The sequence below is a fragment of the Protopterus annectens genome, chromosome 13.part0, assembly GCF_019279795.1.
Source record: "Protopterus annectens isolate FY-2018-M chromosome 13.part0, PAN1.0, whole genome shotgun sequence".
Taxonomy (NCBI): Eukaryota; Metazoa; Chordata; order Ceratodontiformes; family Protopteridae; genus Protopterus; species Protopterus annectens.
The window spans coordinates 1142744823-1142770352 of record NC_056747.1 but is presented as its reverse complement, the minus strand read 5'-3'; the positions used below and the strand labels follow the sequence as shown (position 1 = coordinate 1142770352).

The 25530-nt window shown below is 38.6% G+C and overlaps 1 protein-coding gene across 6 annotated transcripts in view; it reads left to right on the top strand.

Annotated features, from left to right (window-relative positions):
• FMNL1 (formin like 1) overlaps positions 1-25530 on the top strand; it is a 1099995-nt gene that overhangs the window by 1012366 nt on the left and 62099 nt on the right. For all 6 annotated transcript variants that reach the window (XM_044055136.1, XM_044055138.1, XM_044055134.1 and 3 more), the window contains 2 exons: positions 3688-3851; positions 12455-12556. In XM_044055136.1, coding sequence (XP_043911071.1) covers positions 3688-3851; positions 12455-12556 — 266 coding nt within the window. The remainder of the gene's footprint in view (positions 1-3687; positions 3852-12454; positions 12557-25530) is intronic.

Genomic DNA, 25530 nt, shown 5'->3' with positions numbered 1-25530 from the left:
TGTGTGTGTGTGTGTGTGTGTGTGTGTGTGTGTGTGTGCGTTGGGTTATCCTATCATGTAATCTTCTGTTAGTTTTCCCTACATAAAACAATATACAAATAGTGCATTTAGCAATATAAACTAAATTCTTAGTATCATAGTCAGCATTATGAGAAAAATTCATACTTATGCTTAGTTATAGGATATATAAAAGAAACAGTAGTATCAATATATTGACAATAATTACACTTCATACAGGGAAATGTGCCCTTATTTATGATCCAATTTAAATATTTCACAGCATTGGTAACTGGATTTGACTATCTGTAACATAACTTTCTTTTTAAGTTAAGCTTATTCTTAAACACTATCCTAGGGGATGGTCCAACAATTTTTAGAATATCTTGTGAGGTTGTTAAAATTGACCAATTATCTCTTACAATATTAATAACAGATCTACTATTACTAGTAAAAGCCGTAACATAAGGAAGAGATATGTATCACATAAAACATTACTATTGTTCTGTACTATTTCATCAGAATTAAAATATGGGCACGTACTGCCACTGCAAAATTATTTAACCTCATTGAGTGGCTTATTCACTTCTTGCAAATTATAATCACATTTTATAAAATCATTAGCCATCACCACTGCTTCTGTATCAAAAATGTTATCATCAGATGTTAATCTAGATAAACAGAAAAACCCTGGATGCATACTCTTTCATTGTAAATAACTATTCGTTTTTATATCCATGTAATAAGTTTTAGTGGTTAACTGCCCTTATTTACTGACATAAACCAATATAACTAAAAAGCTGATACTCTCATATGAGAAATTAGACTCAAATGTTAAGAAAATGGTACTTGAGTTAAGGTAAAGTGTAAAGCCTTAGAAAAGCTTATTTGTTCATTGTCTACAAATGTAAAATTCTGCTCCCAATCAAACGTAACTAAATTGGTGTAAGTACTGACCACAGGGGACCCCAAAGCTACTCCCTTTCTTTGTAGAAAAACTTCACCATTATAACAAAATATATTATTCTGCAATACCAATTCAAGTAGTGTACAGGTGGCATTTATGAATCTATTTCTATTATTCAAATTGGCACCTATATTTCTAACAGAAGAACCACCTTCATCATTAAGAATAGAAGTAAATAAGTGTAACAAAATAAAGGGAGAGCAAAGGCTAGATTTGTAGCATCTATTAAGTTTTCTCACTAAGTCACCTGTATCAACTACTGCATGTTCAATAACATCCAAATATGGTCATAATACTTTCTCCAAATAAATAGAAATTATTTCAGTCAGCCATCCATAGCTTGATAAAATAGGGCACATAGGTGGAGTTAACAAATCTTTATGTATTTTAGACAGACCATATATTGCTGGTAATGTCATTCTACAACTGAAAAATATTCACATAGATTTGGGATAATGCAAGAATTCAAACATAAATCATAAATAATTAATTTAAATTTACAAATAATAAAACAAACATAATTTTTCAACAGAACAACATAAGCCAAGAGATCATTTAACATCTCACTCATACTGGCATTCTATTTACTACTGTCCATAATTGCAACTGCCCCACCTTTATGTGATGGGCATTTTGCAATGTTTCTATTTGACTTTAGTGAATTCAAAGCTAAACATTCATTTATATTCAAATTATAAAATTTAGCATTATTCTTACATTGAAAAAAAAAATTAAAATCTAATTCTCATTTATTCAAAAAGGTATATAAGAGTGGAGTGTGAATAGGCATAAACATACTCGGCTTCTTAAAACTGGTCCCATTACTTAAATCATGAGCACATGAAGAGAAACTAACTTTGAACATAAATTCCAAGCAAATAAATGTAGCCCAGTTAATGTTTCAACAATATCAGCCTTTTGTGAAGTTATAAAAGATTAAGTTTTCTCTAAAATATCAAGCTCATACTGTTTTAACTCATAGTTAGAAATATTGTAAACCAGCGCTAACTGTTGCTTATACTTCATATAGTGCTGCGCATTAACATCTTCTTCTGGCTCCTCCCCTTTTTTTCTTGTATGCGTGCTGCTGCACTTTCTGAAAAGGATGTTGTATAGGTGCAGGGAGGTGCATAAACTTTGTAGTACCTAAAATGTCCATATTGCTGACAATTCAACAGCTGTAGGTTATAGGTTATAGGTTAGTACTAAGCTAACTGCTCTTGTGAGCCATTTTAAGCCTAGCCAATTATCCCTTGTGAGACTCAAACCCTGCACCTTGTGTTTGTAAGGCAAACACCTTAACCATTAGGCCACCCTCCCATCCCAAGCTATAGCTTGCATTTCTATGTCTCTGTTGTGATCTTTCACCTGATGTTATTTAGTCTTGTTCTCTAAAACCTGTTCTGAAGTTAAGCAGTTTACATCATTGATCATGTGACTAATTTATTATATTTAAATAATGTGCGCTGGATAAAGCATGATTTGTACGTGAAATCTTATATTGTATTAAATTATTTATATTGTCATACACATTCTGGTTTAGTTTGTTTTATAAGTGATAATTTAAACAGTTAGTGTTTTCCATGAATATTTTATTATATGTTTTCATATTAACAGTAATGTTTGTAAGTGGCGGAAGTAAATTCTGAGGCAAGGCCCCCCCCATCAGTGAAAATTAGAAACTTGAGATGTGATGCTAGTTGAAGGTAACCATTTAGTAATTCTATTTGCAGTGAGTGTTTGGAATTGAGGAAACCCTAAGTAGAGGGCAAAATCTATTTTGAATAAATTGCTGAATGTTTTACTCAAATTGTAATTTTTTTTTTGTTACAGTTTTAAATTATGCTGCAGTTTCAGTGCTTTATCTCTCTCCTGATTTACCTGTCATTGTGCCATGTGTTTCTGTACCCCTCCACTAATTTTGCTCTCACCAGCTTTATTGGAATTCTGTCTTTGGAAATCTGTCCTTTTACTGTAGGGTACCATCCCTCATCTTTCCTATACCTTAGCCCATATCATGCCCACCATATTTCACTGGTGCCATCACAGTAACCAGTGCAAGGACAGTTCTCAACATGTTAACATAGTCAAAGTCACCAAAGCAACTTGGTGGTAGTGGTGTGCATATACATGGCATACCACTGTGGCTTTGCTATCCGTTGTACTGCCAAAGGAAGTGAGGTGAATGCATAGTAATGCACACTCCTATCTTGCAATGGTACATGGAATTATTCTTGTAATTATCTCTGCAGCAACATGTTACATATTGAGAAAAGACTGCTCTGTTCTGCAAAAGTCCACAACCCAGTTCCCTTTGTGGAACTGAATTCTGCGTAACCTGGACTTAGCCGCCACCCCACCCCCGCACACATACACACCAATGCAGTGTTCATACTACATTTGTTCACTGAAAAAAAAACAATTGTACCCAGTAAGGCAGTAAGAACATTCCAGTATCAATTATTGATTGGCATAAGAAATAGCAGTAACATTCCAGTTGCCTGAATTTAATTTTCATTTAGGCATTTAACTCCCTTCTTTTTTTTTAATTTCATAGATTTCTTGGATTTATTTGTCTCTGTGTGTGTTTGTATGATCAAAGGACGAGCCAGCACACACGTAGAACTCTTCCATTATGCTTTGCTTAAGATAACTAAAACAAATCTGCCTAGTGATGCTTAGTTTTGTATTCTAGTCATTGACATTGTGAATTTGTCTTCCAGTTTCTCTTGACAGTGTCCTTCAGGATGTAAAGGAACTGAATCGGGGAATGGAGCAGACACGTAAAGAATTTATGGTTCAAGATGACAGTGTAATCTTAAAAGAATTCCTAAAAAGCAACACTGAAGTCATAGAAAAGCTTCAAAGTGATGGGAAAACAGCACAAGTGAGTATTACTATAAATATGACCAGAGCAAGCAACATTAATAGTATGAAATGGAGATCACATCAGATGAGATGAGATGGAATGTATTGCAAAATAAAGACCAGAATGGAAGAGATGAACAGTAGTACAATACACAATAAATAAAGCTATGTGTTACGGCAAAAACTGAAAAAAAGAGGTTGCTGAGGGGGTATTGATCAGGTCCACACTACCCTGAGGTCACTTAATGGGGGTGGGACAAAATGTCCAAATACAATCAAAGTCAAGGGTTCACCAGTAAAGTTTAAACCAATCAACATTAACTAATAAAATATTATAGCCATATTCAAACTACCCATGAGATCAGCATTAATACTAAATACAGATTAGAATGGCTGGATTGTGAATTACAATAAGATATACATAGGATAAAGACAGAAAGGCATGAATTGAAGCAAAATTATAGTTGTTATGTTTTGGACATGTATACTATGGTATATTTTTTCTAGCAGCATTGAGTGCTGCTACTAGACAGTGTATGTATTTCAGAGTGCCTGTCTTGGTTGTGATGTAGTTCTTTAAGGATTCTTGTCAGATCAGATAGATCCTGGCCATATAAATAAAACTGTCATTTACTGATCCTTGCACAGAGCTTGGAGCACACATTTATTTATTCGTTCATTCATTTATACAACGTTTTAAATGGGGTACAGCACTGATCCCATTGGTCCAATTTCAGTGTCAGCCCAGAATGTGAACACACGTCAAGTGGAAAAAAATAATTTATACAATAAAAGAGTACTCTTAAAAACAAAGGAATAATATACAATTGAAAAAATGATTTAAGAAGGTCATCAACAGAAACTACTTTGTACAATATTTACACCTGTTTCGTCTGTGGAGTTTGGAACCCATGCTCTATATTTATTTTTACATTTATTCAGTTTGTTTACCAGAGCAGTGGACTCCCCCTGTCATTTCAGCCATAGTTCAGGAATACAGAACATAGAAAAAGACAACGTAATGATTACAAATTACATTGCAGCATAATTAGACCATATAAAAGCCGAAAGAAGAAGACAATACATAGTGCTAAAAAGTTTAACTGTGGTATAATGAATAATAGTTCATTTATTTTATTATTTATTTATTTATTTGACATTTGTTTACTGGGAAAGTCTGACTGGATGGGTACCCATTTTCAGAAGATGCCCGTGGAGAAAAGCTCCAGAGACAATTAGCATATTACATTAGCTTATTACAGAGCAACAATGAATATTTTCACATACAAGAATATATAAGATGAAACATACTTGCACATTAATTACAGACATTAGATATTACAAAGGTGACTACATACATGAGACAAGTGGTCTTTACAATTATATGATTCAGATCAGTAGGATTCTGCTTGATAGTTATTTTTGTTTATTATAATGTACTTAGTTTACATATCTTATCGTAGAGGGTTGAGTGTGCTGCGGTAGTGTTGTCGCCTCACAGTTAGACGTTGCCCGTTCGATTCTCAGTCAGAGTGTCTTCTGTGTGGCGACATGCATGAATGGGCGTTCCTTCGTTGAAGGTTATGCGTTAGGCCCGGCAAGCCAGCACATAAAAATCTACTGCCAATCATTAGCGGACCAGAGTTCCGCTGTGGCGACCCCTAACCGGGGAAAAGCTGAAAGACACAACACAACAACATTGTAGAGGGTTGAGAGAGGAGTAGAATTACAGGAGAGAGAAAGTAGGAGTAAAGTGTGGAGTATGGACTGGGAAGAAGCAAGAAGGAGAAAGAAAAGTCAGGGGACTATAGTGATAGTAGAGTAAGGCAGAGGTAAAAAAGGCAAAAAGTAATCAATTGTATAAAATATAATAGCAAGATGGAGGGTAATGCTGTTACAGTAACAAATTACAAATCAATAAAGTTGAACAGTAGGATGGTGAATTTGGTTTTATAATCAATTAATACTGTATGTTTTACAGAGGCAAATAACTAATATATGACAGTAGTAAGAACATATTGTAAGATGTGCAAGTATCTAGGGTGCAGTTATGAAAACAGTTTTTAAGCTTTCTTGAGTAACATGAGAAGTATGCAGTGCCCCCTACAGTATTCCTCTACACACTGCACACTTCATAAACAATATTTTAAATATTTACAGATTGTTTAAAGAGCCGACCTGATAGGCACTGACTGTGTTTTTTGGAATAGGACTGGGTACTTAGCTACAATTTGCTGTTTATTTAAACTGAGGTGGGCTGCTTGAAGCAGGCACAGGTAGCTTTTTGGTTTAAATGTACTAAGAGTTTTAGAGTTTTAGTATAAATTCTTGAAAAGTGGGATAACTTCTTATGTTACTTAAGAGTGCATCCCATAGGTACATACTAGGCTATTAGTCTGCAGACTATTATAAGCCTAGCCAATAATGTGAGCTTAGACTCAAACCCTGTACCTTGTATATGTCAAATAGAAACTTTAGCCATTATGCCAACCTCTTCCCCTGTGTCCATAGTTTGGGACCTAACAGAATGCATGGACTGGGACCGTCCAATGTTACAGTCCCTTGGACTAGGGCTGGTGAAACAAGGATGGGATTGGAGCAGGTATTCAGTTCCCAATCTGTAGTCTCCATAACTGTACCCAGGAGCATTTATTCCACAGTTATGACTATCACACATCCCCTTCCCAGGGGAGTCAGCCACCAATCTGTGCATGTTGTAGCCTCCATCATGGTACACAGGAGCATGTACTCCACAGTCATGGCCATCACATGTCCCCTGCCCAGGGGAAGGAATAGGGTGTATGAAACACCCTCATTGTTAGAATGCGAACAGGAGCAAAAACTAGTCCATGGCTGCCTGGATGATGGTCCCTCTATATGATTCCTATCCCAAATCTGGGTATATTCAATATGGGAAGGGGCTCAAGTTTGATTAGTCAGGGCATGATTGTCAGCAAGCATTGGCACAAGCATATGGAACAATCAGTTAATGTGTTTAGTTCATTGCTCAACTGGCACAGAAGTGATCCTATCATGTGATGCTCCACCTTATGACCCAGGAGCTGTGGTTTCAAAAAGAGTGCTGAAGAAAGTGAGTGACTGTTTAGTTTATTTTCCCCTTAATTGCCTTGTATACTGTTTCATAAGAAAAAGTAGAAAAAAGCCCAAGGAAACAATGAGTCAAATAAATAAAATCAAATTCCTCTATTTAATGATGTCACCTCTTCTAAAATGTCAAAACTTTATGAGAATGTCAAAACAAGTAAAAAGATCATTTAAATAACACTTTAAAAATTGTCATGTGATCTTTACCAATCAAGCCACAACTTTACTAACCCTCATACAGGTTTGAGTTTACTTTATTCCACTGGAGAAAGTACTCACCCAGAGACCTTTCGGCACTTGGTTAGCCTCAATGCTTTTAGTTAGAAAAAGATGTATCTTTTTCTAAGTTTGTAATAGTTCAGGTATAATGCAGTTTCCCATATTGTTGGATTTATGGTCTGCTTTTTCTGAAACAATTCTTTATTGGGTTGTAAAATAGAATTAAAGATTTCTGGAATTAGGTTCACTGGTGTTGCTAGCACCAAACGACAGCTGTTTAGTTACTAAGCAGACTGTCTTCCTCATTTTCACGCACTCCAGTTCATTCAGCACTAATAATCCATCCATTCAACTTCCTTAATAATTCACAAAATTCATCCAGCATAGTGTACAAAGACAGTTCTGATGTAGTAGAAATCACTTGCTGTAACTATATTTCATGAAAAAAAACAGGAAGGCAAAGAAAACTTTGCAGCACAGTGGTTTTAAATATGATAGGAGAAGAATTCAAAGCACTTGTAAGCAAAGGAAAGCTTGAGTGGCGCAGTGCTTAATGCTGTCATCTCACAGCAAGAGGTTCTCTAGTTTGATTCTCAGCTGGGGTGCCTTCTGTGCAGAATCTGCATGTCCTTCCTGTGTTTGCATGGGTTTCCTCCATATACTCCAGTTTCCTCCCACATTCCAAAGATATGTGTCTGGAGCATTTTTCCCTGGGCCTCCACTGAAAATAGGCTCTGTCCTAGTTGGACTTTCCCAATCAACAAATGTTAAATAAAGTGAAATACATCAGCAACTAAGACTAAATGCAGGTAACAATTCAGGATGAAATGACCATATCAGTATCAAAGAGGCTGCGAAACCCAGGTCACTTAAGGTGGGAAATCTGAAAGAGGGGTTTATTGTGGTTGTGGATTAGTAAACAGATATCAGAAAGCACATTTTAAAATGTTATTCTGGTTATCTTTGTACTTGTTTTAACATTTTGACAAAGTTGCAATACTTTAATTGGAAGAGATAAAATCTCTAAATAAAAAGATTGATTTTATTTCTGTCACTCGAGATAATGCTTGTTCATGCTTTTTTCCTGCTTTGAAGTTCAACATATCCCACAGGCATGCAGAGTTTTCATTTATCTTTTAGTCTTTCAGGAAATAAAGTATTCACACATGAATAATAACACATTAGCCATAAGTTTTAGAATCCAAAAGTTTCATAAAAATTTGTAAGGCTGCATTTTGTGTGACTTGTGTTTCACACAGATTACAAGTCACTGATTATTTACTGAATGGATACCTGTTCCACAAAGTAGTCCACAGAGATTACACCTCTGGAAACTGCTATAGGCATTGTGTGAGTGCAAATCTGCAAAATGTGATGCTAATATTGATGCAGTTAGAAGATTACACATTCCAGAAAAAGCCTATAGATCTGGATAACACTGACTGTGTACTGGTAATAGATGTGCTGAGCAGGACAGCAAAACTGAACAAAAGGTATACTGAACAAACTGAATCCTCTGATTACAAAGACATTTCCACAGTACAGAGGCATAAAGCCCTGACTGTCTCTCCGATGACCTGGAATGAACTAGTGGTCTGGTCACTGAAAGTACCAGTTGTGGAAGATGGGAGTGGTGGACACAAAACCTGAACTTCCTGGGGGAGGGTGGCAGTCTGACCTATTTTATGACTGATGCCTAGCAGAAGTAGGTGTTGTAGCTTTTTGCAGAAGGGCTGAGGTATGCATTCTCATGTAAATGTGCACTGGCACAGTAACCACATATCACTTTAAGTGCAGATCTGTGCATGACTCATTATGTGGCATTGTGGGAATCAATGAGTATCAAGCTGCAAAAGGGCATTGAAGTTAGGGCTACAAATAACCCTGATAACATTCTATATGATGACCTCCAGTGGCCTGTTATTGTTCAAAAATGTGCAAATGAGCTTGAAAGGCAGTCAAGAAGGAAGCAGTGAGTTATAAAGAAGCACTGGACTGTAAAAGATGTAATTCTTGCACAAGTTTATGAGTATGTCCTGAAAGGTTGTTATGTAATAAATGAGTCAAGATGTTTGTCATATTATTCCAAAAATACTAGACAACACACCCATGCATACGGAACAAACTTAGCCCTCTGATTGCAAAGACAGCTCCATAGTACAGAGGCATATTCTACCCGCAGCTTCTTAATACAGAAAAAAAAATTATATTGAAAAATATAGAAAGTAAACACTAACATAGCAGGCTCTGCCCCCCCCCCCATACCACCTTACTAATGGATGCTAACCCTAACCCTAATGCTGACCCCTTCCCCAACCCTAAGCCTGCAACCTAACTTAAGAGGAATCTTCCCGTAATACTGCCACTACACAAGACATACTCAGACGCACAAATGTACACAAATACACATTAACATCACTGCATCTATCCCCTTACCTAAACCTGACCCTAACCTTAAAATACATACAATCACACACAAACATACAAAAGATATCCCCCACCTATCCCCCCCACACACAAGCTCTCTCATCCCCTCTAGTTCCACTCACCTTTCATGACTAAACAGTCCTTCAGCATTTTGCACATTCGGCTATCTGTCCACCTCTATTTCTCAGAGATCAAGCTGATGTTTGATCAGCTTGAGGGAATCCACACACACACACACACACACACACACACACACACACACACATATATAAAATATTGGTGCATTACTTTCTTGTAGTACTGAAAGCTACAACTGGATGGATGCGGAAGCTGCATGTGTTTTAGAGATTAAACTGTTTGCAATAATGTTATTTTAGCAGCCTGTTCAAATCAGATGGATCCAGTTCACTTTCTGCTTTCACGGAATATGAATCCTATACTAAAGTTTGTGAACTATTAACGGTGCTTGACTTACTGTTCAAGATACAGAAAAAAGAAAGAGCAAATTATGTGAAAGTAAATAGAATCTGTGGGAACTCTACAGGATAATATTCAGGAAATGGAATGAGGTGTAAGGGATAGAAAGAATTAAACAATTTATGTAAAGTTGCAGTAAATGATTGTTAAAAATGTGAATGAGGTGTAAGGATGGAAAAAATTAAAATTTATGTAAAGTTGGAGTGAATGATTGTTAAAAAAGAAATGTGCATTAAATAAAAAATGTTACTATGGTTTGATTTATTTTATATTAATGCAGTATACTTGTGTCACTGTTTTAGTTGTGATTTAATAAAGACATTTATTAAAAAAGGATATAGCAAAACTAAGAGGGTTGGGCATTATAACATTATTCAGTAAAGGTAGCTGGGTTACACAACAGTTCTTCATAGGGTCATAGGGTCATAGGTACTTACTAGACTATTGATCAATGAGGATCTTTAGAAGCCTAGTCCTGCATTCGCATGAAATTTTAATTTAAGTATGAATAACCCATTGGGTTATATATTGAGATTTAGATCACACTGAAACAGTTGGGTTGTACGGCCAAAAATATCACATGGAAGAGGGTGAACTGTATGACCCAAAACAGATGAAATATGAGGTTTGGCTAGACCATAAAACATGGATCAGATGGAATAGGCATGGCTATATAACAAATGTTTTCTGATATGGAGGGCTAGCTCATACAACCATCTATAGCTCTAGCTATGCACTGACAAATACAGAGTTGGTCATTTCATTGTAAAACATAACAGACTGAAATGGCTGGACACTTCATACAATTGTCACACAGAGATCCATCCATCCACAACATCTTTTTTTCCATTTTTGTCTGTGGGATCAGGGTGTCACATCAGCAGTGACCATCATCTAAAGCCAATGGCCACACTGCCAAGTAGCTAGCCCTGCCACAGTTGATCTTCTATATCATAAAAAAACACACATCCAGTCACACCTAAAGCGAATTTAGTTTGTCCCATCCACCTGCTGCATGTCTTTTAGAATGTGGGAAGAAATCACACATACACAGGGAGGACATACAGACTCCACACAGAAAGAACCCCAGCCAAGAAGTGAACCAAAGAAACCTTTTACTGTGAGCCCAAAAAAAACAGAGATCAAGCAAAGATGGCTAGGTATAACAGCCACATATTGATCAGACCGAGAAGGTCAGGTTTTACAACCAAACACATGTCAAGCTGTACTGTGTATGCACAACAGATGTAGGTCACAGGAAAAGAGCTAGATACTGTAAGCAAATTGTAGGTCCTACTGTAATATGGTCTAGAGAGATTGACATGATTGCAAATCCATGTAAATAGCTGGGTCTAGCTGTACAAAATATTATGAACAATTTTTGTAGCAGCTTTGCACAGACATGAGATATTGGAGACATAAACTTCCTGTGAAACCTTTTTCTAATATTATCAAGGTGCTGAATGAAGTGTAGTGGTTATGGTACAAAGACAGACTGATGACATACCTGATGATCTAGAGGAGAGAAATGAACTGACCTGAAGAGAAATGATATAGTCATGAGGGGTCATGGAAGCAGAAGAAATGTATCATAACATAAATGAAAATCTATTTCTGTGAGAGCGTGATGGTGACTTTGAACTCACTACTCACCTGAGTGACAGAGTGTAGGATTATTTAGAATGAAGTGATATTGAACAGCTTTTAAGAAAATGGAGAGGAGAAAGACCTGCATGAAACCTGATTCTGAATGGACATGGGCTTCAGGGAGACAAAATATTTTTTATGTCATCCACTTTCATATAGTTATAGTCTTGAAGATCTGGTCATCTAATACAGATATAAACTTGAATATAGAAGCTGGCCCTTAGAACTATAGACATGTAAGTGTGTGAGCACATATTACAAACTATTACAGAACAAACTGAAATTATTGGGCAATACATCCAGCTGTTAGCAAGGCAGGTTAACAGGGAAGGACATAAGAATATAATAGAGTTCAAACAAAAGGGAAGAGCAGCACAGACAAATAAAAATGTTAGTAAAGGGTGGGTATTACAATCCAAATGCAAGTCATACTGTGAAGGATTTGCACTACAACCATATAGAAATTCATCTAAGAGAGCTGGGCATTACAACTAAATACAGACCATATGGAGAGAGAATAAGAAGCTGCAATACATACTAGCCAGACTAAAACAGCAAAGACTAAAGTTTTTATAAGAAATAACTATAGACAGTACACCAACTGGCAACTGATTTTGTTGTACAGATCTGAATATACAGATTTCAAAGTTAGAAAACATTCAATTCTAAAATGTCTTACTTTCTTCAATGACTTAAATTTACTTTCCTATGCCATTGATGCAATGTTTTTATATTTTATGCCTGCAGGAAGCTTTTGACTCAGTTGTTGAATACTATGGCGAGAGCTCAAAGACCACTACCCCATCCCAGTTCTTCCCGGTGTTTGTCAGATTCACCAAATCTTATAAGGTAGGTAATGTCACCAAATGTACACAGATCACATGGGATGACTGAACTCAGCTAATCCAAGTTGTATTGTAATGGTTTTGTTCTAATGGTCTGTTCATTGCAGTGATTAATGTATTTCCCACAAGATATACATCTTCACATACATTTTTTAATTGAGCCTGATAATAGGATACTGTTCAGCCTGGTGAAAGCAAACTGAAAACCTTACAGCAGCAGCAATAGCGGCAGCAGTAGCTTTGAAGGGGGAAGCAGAAAATAGGGCACTCCACATACGCCAATGGCAGTTTCAGCATCCTATTTTCACTGTAACAAACTACGTATCTAGACTGCAAGACACATTAAAAAACCTAGCTGAGGTATAATTTATTTATTTATTTATTTATTTATTTTATTTTACATTTGTTGACCGGGCTAGTCCAGCTGGATCAAAGTCCATTTTCAGTAGAGGCCCGGGGAGAAAAGCTCCACAGATTAAAGCAAGGTTATAGAAATACATGTACAATAAACACTTATGATACGGGCAATGTGCAAAAATACAAAGATATTAGTCCAGGTCAGGTAATACAAATCTAAGAAAAAACAAATAATGCCAGCTATGTAGTAAGTAAGGCATTGATTACTTTCAATACTAAATATGGGAGGGAGGGAGTACTACATAGTTCAAAATTTAATACATATTTATAAAAACATTAATTGTAACAAAAAAAATTTTTTTTTTTTTTTTTTTAATACTTTCATGTCAAGCAAAGGTCCTCATTGGCCATCTTTAAGAAAAATCTTGACGACTGGATGGGAAATAGAAAATTCACCCCGGGATCACTTCTGCGACACTGCTTGACAGGGGCACAGGAAAATAATTTTCTTGGGTGGCGAAAGCCAGGAAAATAAATAAATAATCATTGAAAGTTTCCAGTACAGATGAGGGTCACTAGAAATTGTATGCATAATGATACAGATGGGAACAGAAACACCTTAGCAAAATGCAAAAGATGTGAAGTTTCATGCAAATATGTGAAACATAAAGTGCAAATGCGATTGCTTGGCACACTTTTGTAGAATGGACTTTCTAAACCACCCAAGGACTCTAGCAATTTATATATATCTGCTTTATTATAGGTTCATAGGTAGGTACTAGGCTATCGGCCCTGGGGCCTATATAAGCCTATCCAAAAAGGTTCCCTGGCTTTCGCCACCCAAGAAAATTATTTTCCTGTGCCCCTGTCAAGCAGTGTCGCAGAAGTGATCCCGGGGTGAATTTTCTATTTCCCATCCAGTCGTCAAGATTTTTCTTAAAGATGGCCAATGAGGACCTTTGCTTGACATGAAAGTATTAGCCATTTTCAGACTGCACTTCTCTGCTTCAAGCCATTCCACTTTATTCTTCAACTTTTTACCACTCCAGCCACCTTATGTTATTCACTGTGCTATGCACGACTGGATCATGGTCAAATGGGACCCTAGGCAGGGTAGTAGATTGGGGCCCCCCAGAGCAGCCCTTCCTACAGCAGCTGCATACCCATATCTGCAGCTACTCCCTCCCCAGCCATTCCAGTGTTCTATTACTGGGCTTTTTCTCCTCAGTTACCATAAATGCTGTTCAAATCTGTCAGCGTGCATACTGTTTTCTTATTTACGTTTCCAGTGATTACAGATATTGAAATAGAATAGCACAAACACTGATTGCCATTTGCTGAACAAGCAATACAGTCCTGTAATGTAAACACTTAGCATGAGCAGTAAACTTCTCTGCTCTTGAAACTCACATTCATTGAAATGGCATTAAAACCCACATTCAAAGAAAATGCAACTGACCAGTGGAGGATTAAGTTTACCTTTGGGCTGTTTTCAAAAATTAGGCTCCTTGCACACATTTTTAGGACCACGCATACATGCATATGTTCTTTGATTCACCTTCCTGATTGTATTAAATTATATTCTTTGTATAATATGGCACCACTTGCTAGAGTGTTTTTTTAAATTTGTAGTTTTGAATGTTCTTCCAGTAAGGAATGAAACAAAATGTATGAAACAATAATGACAAAACTACCCTTTTCAGAAAATTTCAACCATAGGTTCACAGATTAGTACTAGGCTAACTGCCCTTGTGGGCCATTTTAAGCCTAGCCAATTACCCCATGTGAGAGTCAAACCCTACACCTTGTGTTTGTAAGGCAAACACCTTAACCATTATGCCAACCTCCCACCCATAAAAGGCCACTCAAACTTCTGCCATTACAATCCACCAATATCAGTCAATATGCACAATCTCTGCAGAAGTAAAAGCCATCTGAATAATTCCACAGTAAAGAGGTCTGTAACTAACGAAGAGGTTGCTACTGGCAAACAACTTTCATTTTAGTGTTTCATCTACAAATTCAGTGCCTGCTGCCCTTGAAGAATTAATTGCCTATGTTACATTCTTAACCTGGTAATATTGCAATAGGGAATGACTGACATACTGACAACAGGTTCATCGTTACTAGGCATCTCATACAAAGGAGGACACAGTCAGGAGAGCGGAACCCCTAACCCCCCTTAAAATGCACCAAATAATCAGCAATTGAAAGGGCACTGCAATACCAGCACTCCATTACCACTGCTCTTTTGTCTTGCCCTTAACTCATTAAGCTGTCTACTTAACAGATGAGGTCATGGCTACGATTTGGCTCCCAGAAAACAACAAAGTGTAAAGACTTCTCATCTTCTTTTTGTAGATGATTTAAAATTGTATAGTTCATCAGATGAGGAACTGAAAGCACAACTGTAAGTGGTCAAAACATTTTAGATGATACAAGGATGTCATTTGTTTTTTATAAATGTGCAAAAGCAACCTTTAAAGCAGGAAAACTGCAACAACAAGAAAACATAATTTTGAGACAGGAATGTGCTATAAAAGAACTTGACCAAGAGTACGTATGTAAAACTTGGGGAATTGATGAAGAATCAACAATAAAACATGAACAAACATGAATATTTTAGAAGACTTTAATTAATACTGTAAACAGCATTTATATCTAGGAACAAAGTCCAAGCTATAAAGTAATTTGATCCTGTCCTAACTTACAGTTTTGAAGTGAATGACTGGCTGCAAAAGGTGGTGGATAGGTTGGTCAGGCAAACAAGAAAGATGCTTCATGCTCATCAGATATTCCCCATTCTGAAGGAGGTATGGGCCTCCTTGAAATTGATTACATGTATAGATCTGCTATGGCAGGACTGTAAACATATCTGCTGACCTCACAAGATCCAAACACAGTGAAAGTTCTGAATCATGAGGAGAATAAGTCTATGATGACTTCTCTGCTTAGTCTAGACTACAGTATTGTACATACAGAGAGACATAAAGTCACAAAATACCAGGATATGTATGCAGAAATGAGGGCAATGTGGAAGAAGGATACCCATACTGTTCCAACAGTAGTAGGAGCAAAGCATCTTATAAAAAAAGAATTCACAATCGTACTTGGATATGTTACCGATATATGTAACTCCATATGGATTGTCATTACTGAGCACATTATGGTTCTGTGAAGAGCACTTCTGGTTAACAGCAAAGACTAAAACAATACTAATTTCATGGGCTTTAATTATACTTTATATTAGGAATGGGGTCCATTCCCATCATGGTATTGGAAACCGAAAAGACTTGGAGAAATTAAAAGAAAATGTGGGAAGATAATCCACAGCCTTCTGCACCAAAAGCAGTTATACTACTAACACTGTTTTCAAATTCTACAGCACAAACAGTGACTGTCATTTACTAAACAAAATTAGTTGCACGGTTGTAAACAGACTTAGCATGAGCAACAGTAAATTTATTTTCCTTTGAAACACAGAATTCTATGAAAATGAACTGAAACTCCCTGTAAATGTACTGACACAACTCACAATTCCTTCAGCAGTCTGCTGGTTGGTGTAGAAGATCCAGGCTCTTGTCCCCACTGAAATTCACAATTCCTTCAGCAGTCTGGTAGTCGGTGTAGAGGATTCAGGCTCTTGTCTCCACAGAAGCTTACAATTCCTTTATCAGTCTAGAAGTTGGTGTAAGGGAGTCAGGCTCTTTCTTACAGATGAAGAGACTGTATTCATTACATTTTTCTTATTAACTTTTTGTTCACCATTATCACACACCGTACAACAATGGCAGAAGTCAGTTAGGCCTGCACATTTATCTGAGACTTTGTGACATATGTGACACCCTGGAATGGCAAGCACCACCCTGGTACTCCTATACACAACAAAAGTGATCTGAAACAGAATGAAGCAAAACTGCTCCTTGGCATATCGACACAGTGCTCTGTGCTGGGAACAGTCTTCACAAGTTTTCTAGTATATATGTGCTTAGCCACAGTGCCCCTGGGTTGTTCCTGGGCAATACAAATTGAAACCAGACCAGTCACTTGAATAAATTCCATGGCTCTCTAAATTGCAGCCACAATATTCTGTGATGTTAACAAGTAGTGCAGTCCACAAATCACTGCCATGTTCAAATTATGTAAGGTAATCCAGCATTAGTACTATGCCAAAGGTACTCACAGAGTAGATGTCATGCCCACTATTAGCTGCTGCAGCCTGCAGCAGAAAAAAACTCATATGGCTTCCTACATCTTGTTATGGCTGTCTGAAACCCCATGAAATTGCAAGAGAGTGAAAAGTTATGTTCCAGGCATAATGATAGAGCTGCATGGTCATGCTTCATCTTCCTCAGTTAATAGGACTGAAACATCCATTTCCATCTGCTTGCCACTGATAAAAACTTTTCAGGCTTCAGCTCCTCCCATTTACCCATAAGACCCGGTGCATCCCTGTTTTTCAGCAAATCTGAATTAAGCCACTCATAGCGAAACAAAACACAAACGCTCTTGCAAAAAAAACAATAACACTATAAAAGAGGGGCCTCCCTCTGCTAGCTCAGGGGATGTTGAGCATGATGAACTACAACCATGCAGATCTATCATTACAGTAATAACATGACATTTGAATCAGACATGGGCTGGTTCATACTCAACCATGAGGAGGACAGAATCCATAGCAGACTTACCTGAGTGGCCTCATGAAAGGATTTCCAAAATCATCATGGACCCAAAGGGAGACTGAGACCTAGAAACCATTTCCAGCTTTAGTAGCTTGTGAGAATTCCCAGGGAAGTCCAAGTTGTAGCTATGCCTGTGTCATCTACAGAAGCATTCTTAAAAAAAGTTTGTGAACTACCTGCATCCCTTGTGGAATGAGCCATTCACCCCAGTTCAAATGGCAAAATCTTATTATATTTATCAAAGCAAAATTTGATCCAGGCATCTACCATTACAAAGTGGACTTGAAAACCGTCTTGCACATTTTTATGAGCATAGGATACAAACAAATTGTAAATCTTTTCTTAACTCTTGTTCTGCTCAGATAAAAGCTCTATTCCCTGTGCATGTTGTGACTATAGGAGGTACTGCCAGCCATGCCAGGAGACATAGGGCAGTGGATTTGCAAAGTATGGCAGCACAGCTAGCTGAAATTTTGTAAATAATCATATGTAATTTGTATATCAAACTGATCTGTACAGATGCTTGTGCTGAAAATGTATTTGTGAGATTTGCTTGTCTTAAAATGTATCAGTTGTGTGCCCTGCTGGAAGGAAAAGAAATGTACATGCATTATTGTAACTGTTAAAATGTATACATTGTAACAGCATAAACTGGGAGAGAAGAGGTTGAAACACCTGACTTTGAAAAAATATTCTTGAAATTAAATTACGTTATGGGTTAAGCCATAAGGATGTTATCCCACAGTTTTGAATGGAGCTAGAGATGCAATGTCTGTGCTAGAGAACAGGTTGTAGCTCCTGTAGGAGGAGTGGAATGGTTTTACAACTTCCAGGAGCTGCACCACATCTGAACAATGCTCTAGCTGTGTGTATTGTAGCACATTGGTGCTAAACCTTGGTAGCTTCAAGTGATGAGGGATAGCATGGGAAACAGTGTCAGATGATAGATGTATGTGATGTCATTCTGTACAGAAATAATGTTTTAATATTAGAGGAGACTGAAGTCTCAGCAGCATTCTCTGTTCTGTCTTGGATCTGACAACAAGGACCACTCACCCATCTTGCCTTGCTCTATTCAGTAAGTAGGGACAGTAAATCTTTTAGTCAATCAGAAATAGATAGTGAGACTAGCTAAATACTGTTTTTCTATAACTGTGTGAAACTTTCCATCTGTGTTATTTTTAATTCTTCCTGTGACTAAAACTCTGGTGTTTACTGAAAATAGGCATTTATTATTTTCATGCTCTTTTATTATTTAGTATTAAATATATTTAAACTTTTCATTGTGTCTGGTCCTTTTTAGAAAATATTGAAGTTTTCAGAGTATTTGTACATATTTATGTATTTGCTGATAACTCTGACAACTCCTGAAAGCCTGGCTATTTGGTCAACATTACCATTTGTATTAATATTACTTTCATTCAGTATAATTGGATACACTTTTAACAGCCTATTGTAACTGACTGGTGGCAGTGAAACTACCTTATAGTCTGGAGAGAAGGTGGCATAGCTAGTAAATCTGTGCCAGCCTTTCTCAGGTGTGTGTGTGTGTGTGTGTGTGTGTGTGTGTATGTGTGCGCATGCAAATTAAATCTCAAACAGTGTGTGTGTGTGTGTGTGTGTGTGTGTTTCAGCTACTTGGAGCAGGGACACGAAGCATTGGTTTTACAGAGAAGGTGCTGGAGGACTTAGCTTCGACACTTGGCTATGGACCAAATCCTACAGCTGTACCAGTCAGGAGTCTTATTGGGGACCAGGAGGGAGACAAATTGGGACACCCAGGCCCAGGGCTGAGTGTGTGTCCTGTGTGCTCTTAAGGGAAATTGTGCTTGATGCAGAGAGGTCTGCGTCTGGAAATTCTGAGTGTATCCCTTTGTATTCCAAGTGAACATCCCTCTCCAGTGTCAGTGGTGAGGATTCAGGCTCCTTGACTACTGGCCCAGGATGGGGATGTCACAAATGTGGATCTACCTGACAACATCGACAGTGCATAACACCGACAACGACATTACCAACACGACATAATTGACAGTTCACAAACACGACACCTCATACACTCAACACATCATAACAACAACCAACAAACAAAACAAATCCCCTGTCCAAAAACCACACACACAACACAAGCACACCAAAATCCTTACAAAAAAACACTAAACCTTACATACACAACTATCTACAACCCTAACCGAAACCCTAACCCTAAGGTCCGTCACTATCGCACACTCACCTAACCTGTGCCCTAACCCTAACTCACTTAACCCACCCCTAACCCAAAAAATATCACTACTGCACCCTTACCTAACCCGCGCCCTAACCCTAACTCACTTAACCCACCCCTATCCCTACAGACCGTCAACATCTTACACTTACCTTACTTGCACCCTAACGTCCGTCACTACCGCATACTTACACATCCTTTCCCCATCTCGGTGTTCTCCGCTTCAGTGTTTTCATCCGTCGGTCTTCTGACTTGTCGATCTTCTGGCGTCGGTGATTTCATTGTCGGTCTTCTCATCTGTCGACGTTCTTAGGTAGACCCCACAAATGTCCATAAAGTGCACAAAATATTTTCATTTATTTGCACCATCCAGAAAGAAAACTGGAAAATTAATAGGTTGAACATAATCTATTTTATTTAGCTACTTTGGGCATAAAGGCATATAATGGTAATCGGGTCAACTCTGTTAGTATGGAAGACCAGGTATGGAGGATATATACACAAGGCCTGAAACTCAGAAATGCTTCCTGCAAATGCGATGGCTAACCAAGAGGGGGGGGGGGTTCCAAGAAAGAAATTTCAACTCTTCTCCAGAGGCTAGCTGAGGGGACAGAGTAAAATTCCCTAAAATAAAATATAGAGCCCACAGTGGTACAAGCTCTCTAAATGGTGGCCTGATAAGAAAGGTAACAATAAAAAAGGCCTTTCAAACTCTCATGGAATCCAGGGATGAATTCTGAAAACCTTAGTGGAGATTACTGGTAGCAGCTATTTGAATATTGATGGAAGCATAGCTCGGCCCATAGCCAAAGATTTGAGTAAGGTAATCTAGGACTGCAAGCAACATAGCCAAAGAGAATCAAACCTTTTTTCCAAGGCCATAAAAAAATGTTCATCTGTGTTTTCATGGTGTTGAGCTTCAGGTAAGAAATAAGTATCTGGATGACCTTGACCTAATAAGATACATCACAGACTTTCATCAGAATCACAGAAATCATGTGGTTAATTTGAGGGCATATAGGTCTGGGTGAGGCATGGTGGCTGAGTGGGTTAGCAGGATGCTGAAGGGCTTCAATCTAAGAGGCTTCTGAAGGAGATGAAACCCGACTAAGAGGAACCAGACTTGTCACAGCTAAAATGGGGCTACTAGAATTACTTTTGCCTTGTACGTCTTTGTTTGCCACATAAATTTGGGAAAGAGGGCAATGGTATAAAGGAGTCCTAGAGGCCAGCCCTGGATTACAGTTTCCCTAAGCCACTGTCCCAGAAGGAGAATCAGGAAAAACAGTCACTGCATGTGATTTTGGTTATGGAGCAAGCGCGTTACAGTAATGCTTAACCCACTGGTGGAAAAGAGATTTCACCACCATTTACCTGAAAGTACACTCATATAGCATGGGTAAACATCTACGGGGCCTGTTAATCAGGCAGTTTGGCTTCTCCAGGAATGTGATCAGTTGCCAGAAAATGATCCAAATATATGATCCATAAAGTCTCCCTTCTTGGCTGTTGATATGCCACACTACCATTATATTGTCATAATGAATGGCAGTCATTCCTCAAGGAAGAGAATTCTGAAATGCCTGCAGGATGAGAAGGTCCACCTTCATCTTCAGAAAGCTCATAGTCAGTCTGGCCTTATATTATGACCATGCACCTTGGACTGTCCACCACTAATAATAGCTCCTTAGCCTAAGGATGAGGTTTCTACAGTGACAGTTACCTGCAGTCTGGGAAGTTGAAATGAGCTGCCCAGGAAAAGGTTGGAGTCTAGACGCCACTATGCTAGGTATCTTGTAACATGCCTCAGATCTGCTCTGATATCAGGTCCACGCACTGGCTCCACTGGTCCTGAAAGCTCACTAGAGGACCATCATGTGACATCTCATGAAGGGAATGATAAGTACAGTGGCTGACATGAGCTCCAGTCCTCCGAGGTATGTGGCTGCTGACACAGAAGTAATATGGCAAATCCTGGACACTACCTGTAGAATAGGAGAAACCTTTCTGGTGGAAGACTGGCCTTTCAAAGAAGGGGGATCTTGTGAGCATCCTGTAAAGGTGATGGGTTGTGAAAGCTGCATGTGAGACTCCACAAGATTTAATCCTGTGTCACTATTAACTTCTCTGAGGTCATACTCACAAAGAGACAGTCTTCCAGGTATGTAAGACCTTGACACACTGCAGCCTCTGGTTCTCTGTCACCATAGCTACAACACTTTGTGAACTTCTTGGGGGCAGAGGACAGTGTGAAAGGAAGAGCTGAAAGTGATAATGACTGCTTCCTATCCAGAAGGTAGGAACCTCATCTCCTTCATGCTCTTGACATTCAGGTGTATGTCTTAAACATCCAAAAGGCATGTTGAAGTTCCACCTGACAATTAAGGAAGAATCATCCACACTGTAAACATCCAGAACATTTGTTTTGTCACTAAGTAGATGGGGCCTCTTAGGTACAGAATGGGCCTGAGGTCCTTGTTCTATCTGGAGACTGGATAGAAACTGGAATAGAAGTTGAACTCCTATTGGTCTGGTGGGGTCTACTGGATGGCTAATGTTTGGAAGATGTTTCTGACTTCTAGTAACATCAGCCTCTTGTAAAAGGTTGGGATATTAGGAAGGGGAAGGGAGTGTGGCACCATGTGGAGAAGAAGGGTAACATGTAGCCTCTGGATATTATATCCAGTATCCAACTAATAACCTACCATGCTGGCATGTGAAAGGAAAGACAGCCCCACCTGCCTCCAGAGTGGATTAATCATGCAAGCCCTCAGGGAGTCTGTTGCTTCTGCTATTGCCTCTGCCCCCCAACACCCCATGGGGACTGTGAAACTCTTGACTGGGTTGAGGATAACTATCATTTTGTGTGTGTTCATCATAGAAACCACCAACTCATCTGTTGTGATTCTTCCATACCTGTAAAAAACTCCACTGTTGATGGCCTTAACCAAACCATTTCTGATTCAGTGACTTTTCTGTCATGGAAAAGGACAATATAGAGCTGTAAACCTCACACCAAAACTTTGTGGGTTTCTGTTCTTTGCTATGCTTCTGTTTGGTCATAATGTGAGGTCTAAAAAGAATGGAACCACTAAATGGATGCTGCATTTTGAGCAAAGATTATGTTGACATTGCCCAAAGTAGAAAGAGTAGGTGCCTAAATCATCAGCATTGTATGCAGTTGTTTATTAGACACCTGTTCTAGTGTGTTAGACATTTCAACATCAATACCATACTGGAATCTCAGTATATGTGTCTGGTAGCTAAGCTCCTGAGTGTAAAGTTAAAGGATCCATAGACCTGCTTCAAAAAGGAACCATCTTCCTTTATGTCTTTCATGTACAATGGACCACTGGGCTCTGTGGGGTCTGAGCCTGCTTTATGGCTGCTGCTTCAAAGATAGGGACCACTTCATGATTCTGTAGCCCTGTTAGGTTCTTTCTATGCTTCTGTGGAGATGATCACCACCATGTTATCGACGGTGAGAACCCCTGGCAAGGTGAAGGAAGAGATCTGAAAGTCACCTGAAAAACTTTATCCAAAACAGAGGAAGGGGAATAATTCAGTCATCCCCCCCCCCCCTTTTTCTTGAAGCATCTGTAACATTTCCAGAATTTGGGGTCATTAAGAGCACTAAGGAATCAGCCTTGTCTCTGATATCAGTCTGGCTCTGGATGCTCCAAAGGACTTCATCTTGCATGTCCCCTCAGCAGGTAACTGTCTGGAGAGGACGATGTTGAGCTAGACTTGAGATAATATTTCTTAAGATGCTTCTGCTGGAGACCTTCAGAATTTCTGCAAGAAGATGTCAAGTGCAAGATCAAGATAGAGACCGGACCAGATGCACATGCTGACACTGAGGTCTCAAGCACCAAGAACTTGGCACTGACTTCCACTAATCCTGAGTCAGATGGCACATCAGCACCAATCCCCAGAAGTGAGTGACTTTCTGGTGTTGACATCAACACCACTGCTCTTATGCTAAAGGCTATTAAGCAGAGTATTTCTGCCTCAAGATACACACCAAAGAGGGTTGAACTAATACTGGGGCTGAATCCTCAACCCTAAAGTCATGGGGCACAAAGACAGTTGGCAACAAAGGAATCAATAATGAGACTGCAGATGTTGATGATGGTAACAGCATGGAAGGAATGAACCTTGTCAGCATCAGGGCCTGAATGGAGCTAGATAGCATAAGCGTTTCTGGTGCCAGAATGGAGCTTGATGATTAGGCTAGTAGTAAGGAGGGAAGGGTAACACTGTCCTTGTCTGGCCATGAATGAGAGTGTATGGGATGAACCTAAGTCCATCTGTGCCTGCAGCATTGCCCTGAAAGCTTCATGTAGTCAGTGTCAAGAAAAACAGACATATAGGAGGACCACAATGGAAAGATATGACAGAAGGGGACCCAGAAAGTGAAGCTCTAGTATGAGGGAAATGCTTCATTTTAATGCTTGTATAGACATGGACAAACTGCTGAAAGTGTCATTGGGAGAAATGTCTAATTTTGATGTCATTGAAGTGCTTGTGTCTAGATGGATATACTATTAAAGCAGTCACTGGAGGAAATGTTTTATTTTGGTGCTTGTGCATACATGGATATACTACTGAAGGGATTGCTGGGGGAAACATTTAATTCTGGTGTCAGTGAAGTGCTTGTGCAGACATGGACACACTACTGAAGGGATTGTTGTGGGAAATGTTTAATTTAGTGTTAGTGAAACCAGAATCCCTTTACCAGAAAGGCTCATCCAGACTCTGCTACACTTTGCTGTGAAGGAAAGGTTAGTTTGCTGTTATTTTTTGTATTTCTGTATTGCCTTTCTATATTTTGAATACTGTAGTTTGTTTTCTTTATCTTGTGTTTTGCTTGCATTCTGTTTTACAGCATATTAAAACTTCAAAAGAGACCACAGCTCTCTCTGTTCTGAGTCAGGCAGAATTTTTCCCTCCCCCCACCCATTTAAGTTGTCTTGTTAAATACCACTGTCTTTCTAGTTGCCCGCCTCTTATGTTAATCTGACCATATATCTCATTTCTCTCTACTTTCACTGGCTTATGTGAGTAATCACAAAACCATCACTTTTGAAATCCCACCCCTTCAATTATTTAAATTTATTGGCCATCCTACAGTATTTCATAGTACCAAAATACAAAAGTAACCACCCCTTTCAGTCCATCTTGCTGTTTTAAAAATAGTAACTCTCCACTAAACCTTAACTTTTAAACAGGTAAAACTCAAGTTACCTACTTTCATATCTAACTTCTCTAGTGCACACTGCAGAGTGCATTCTTTTCAATCTTACCTTTAAGCATCCCTGTTACTAGCACTTTCTCTAATACCTAAAAAGATAATCTCTACTTGACTCCAAGTAGACTTTTCTCTATCTGTTAAACCTAGCACTTGCTCCTACAGTACTTATTACCTTGATACGGCACTCTTATAGATAGCACCCCAAAAGGCAAACCCCCATTTCTCGGTCACCCACATCCCCGGAATCTCTTTTAAAGTTTTTGTCTAGTCCTTCTAGCATGTCGAGGGATCAGTTGCTAGTGTCCTCTCCTGCTCAGCTGGTGAACCTGGGAATATTGAGGCAATGTTACAATTGCCTCATGTACACAGACAACCCTCTCCTCCTCCCACAAAGCACAAATACATGCGAGAGATGCAACTATACGGCCAAACTGGAGGCTGAGCTCTCTCAACATAGGACTGGC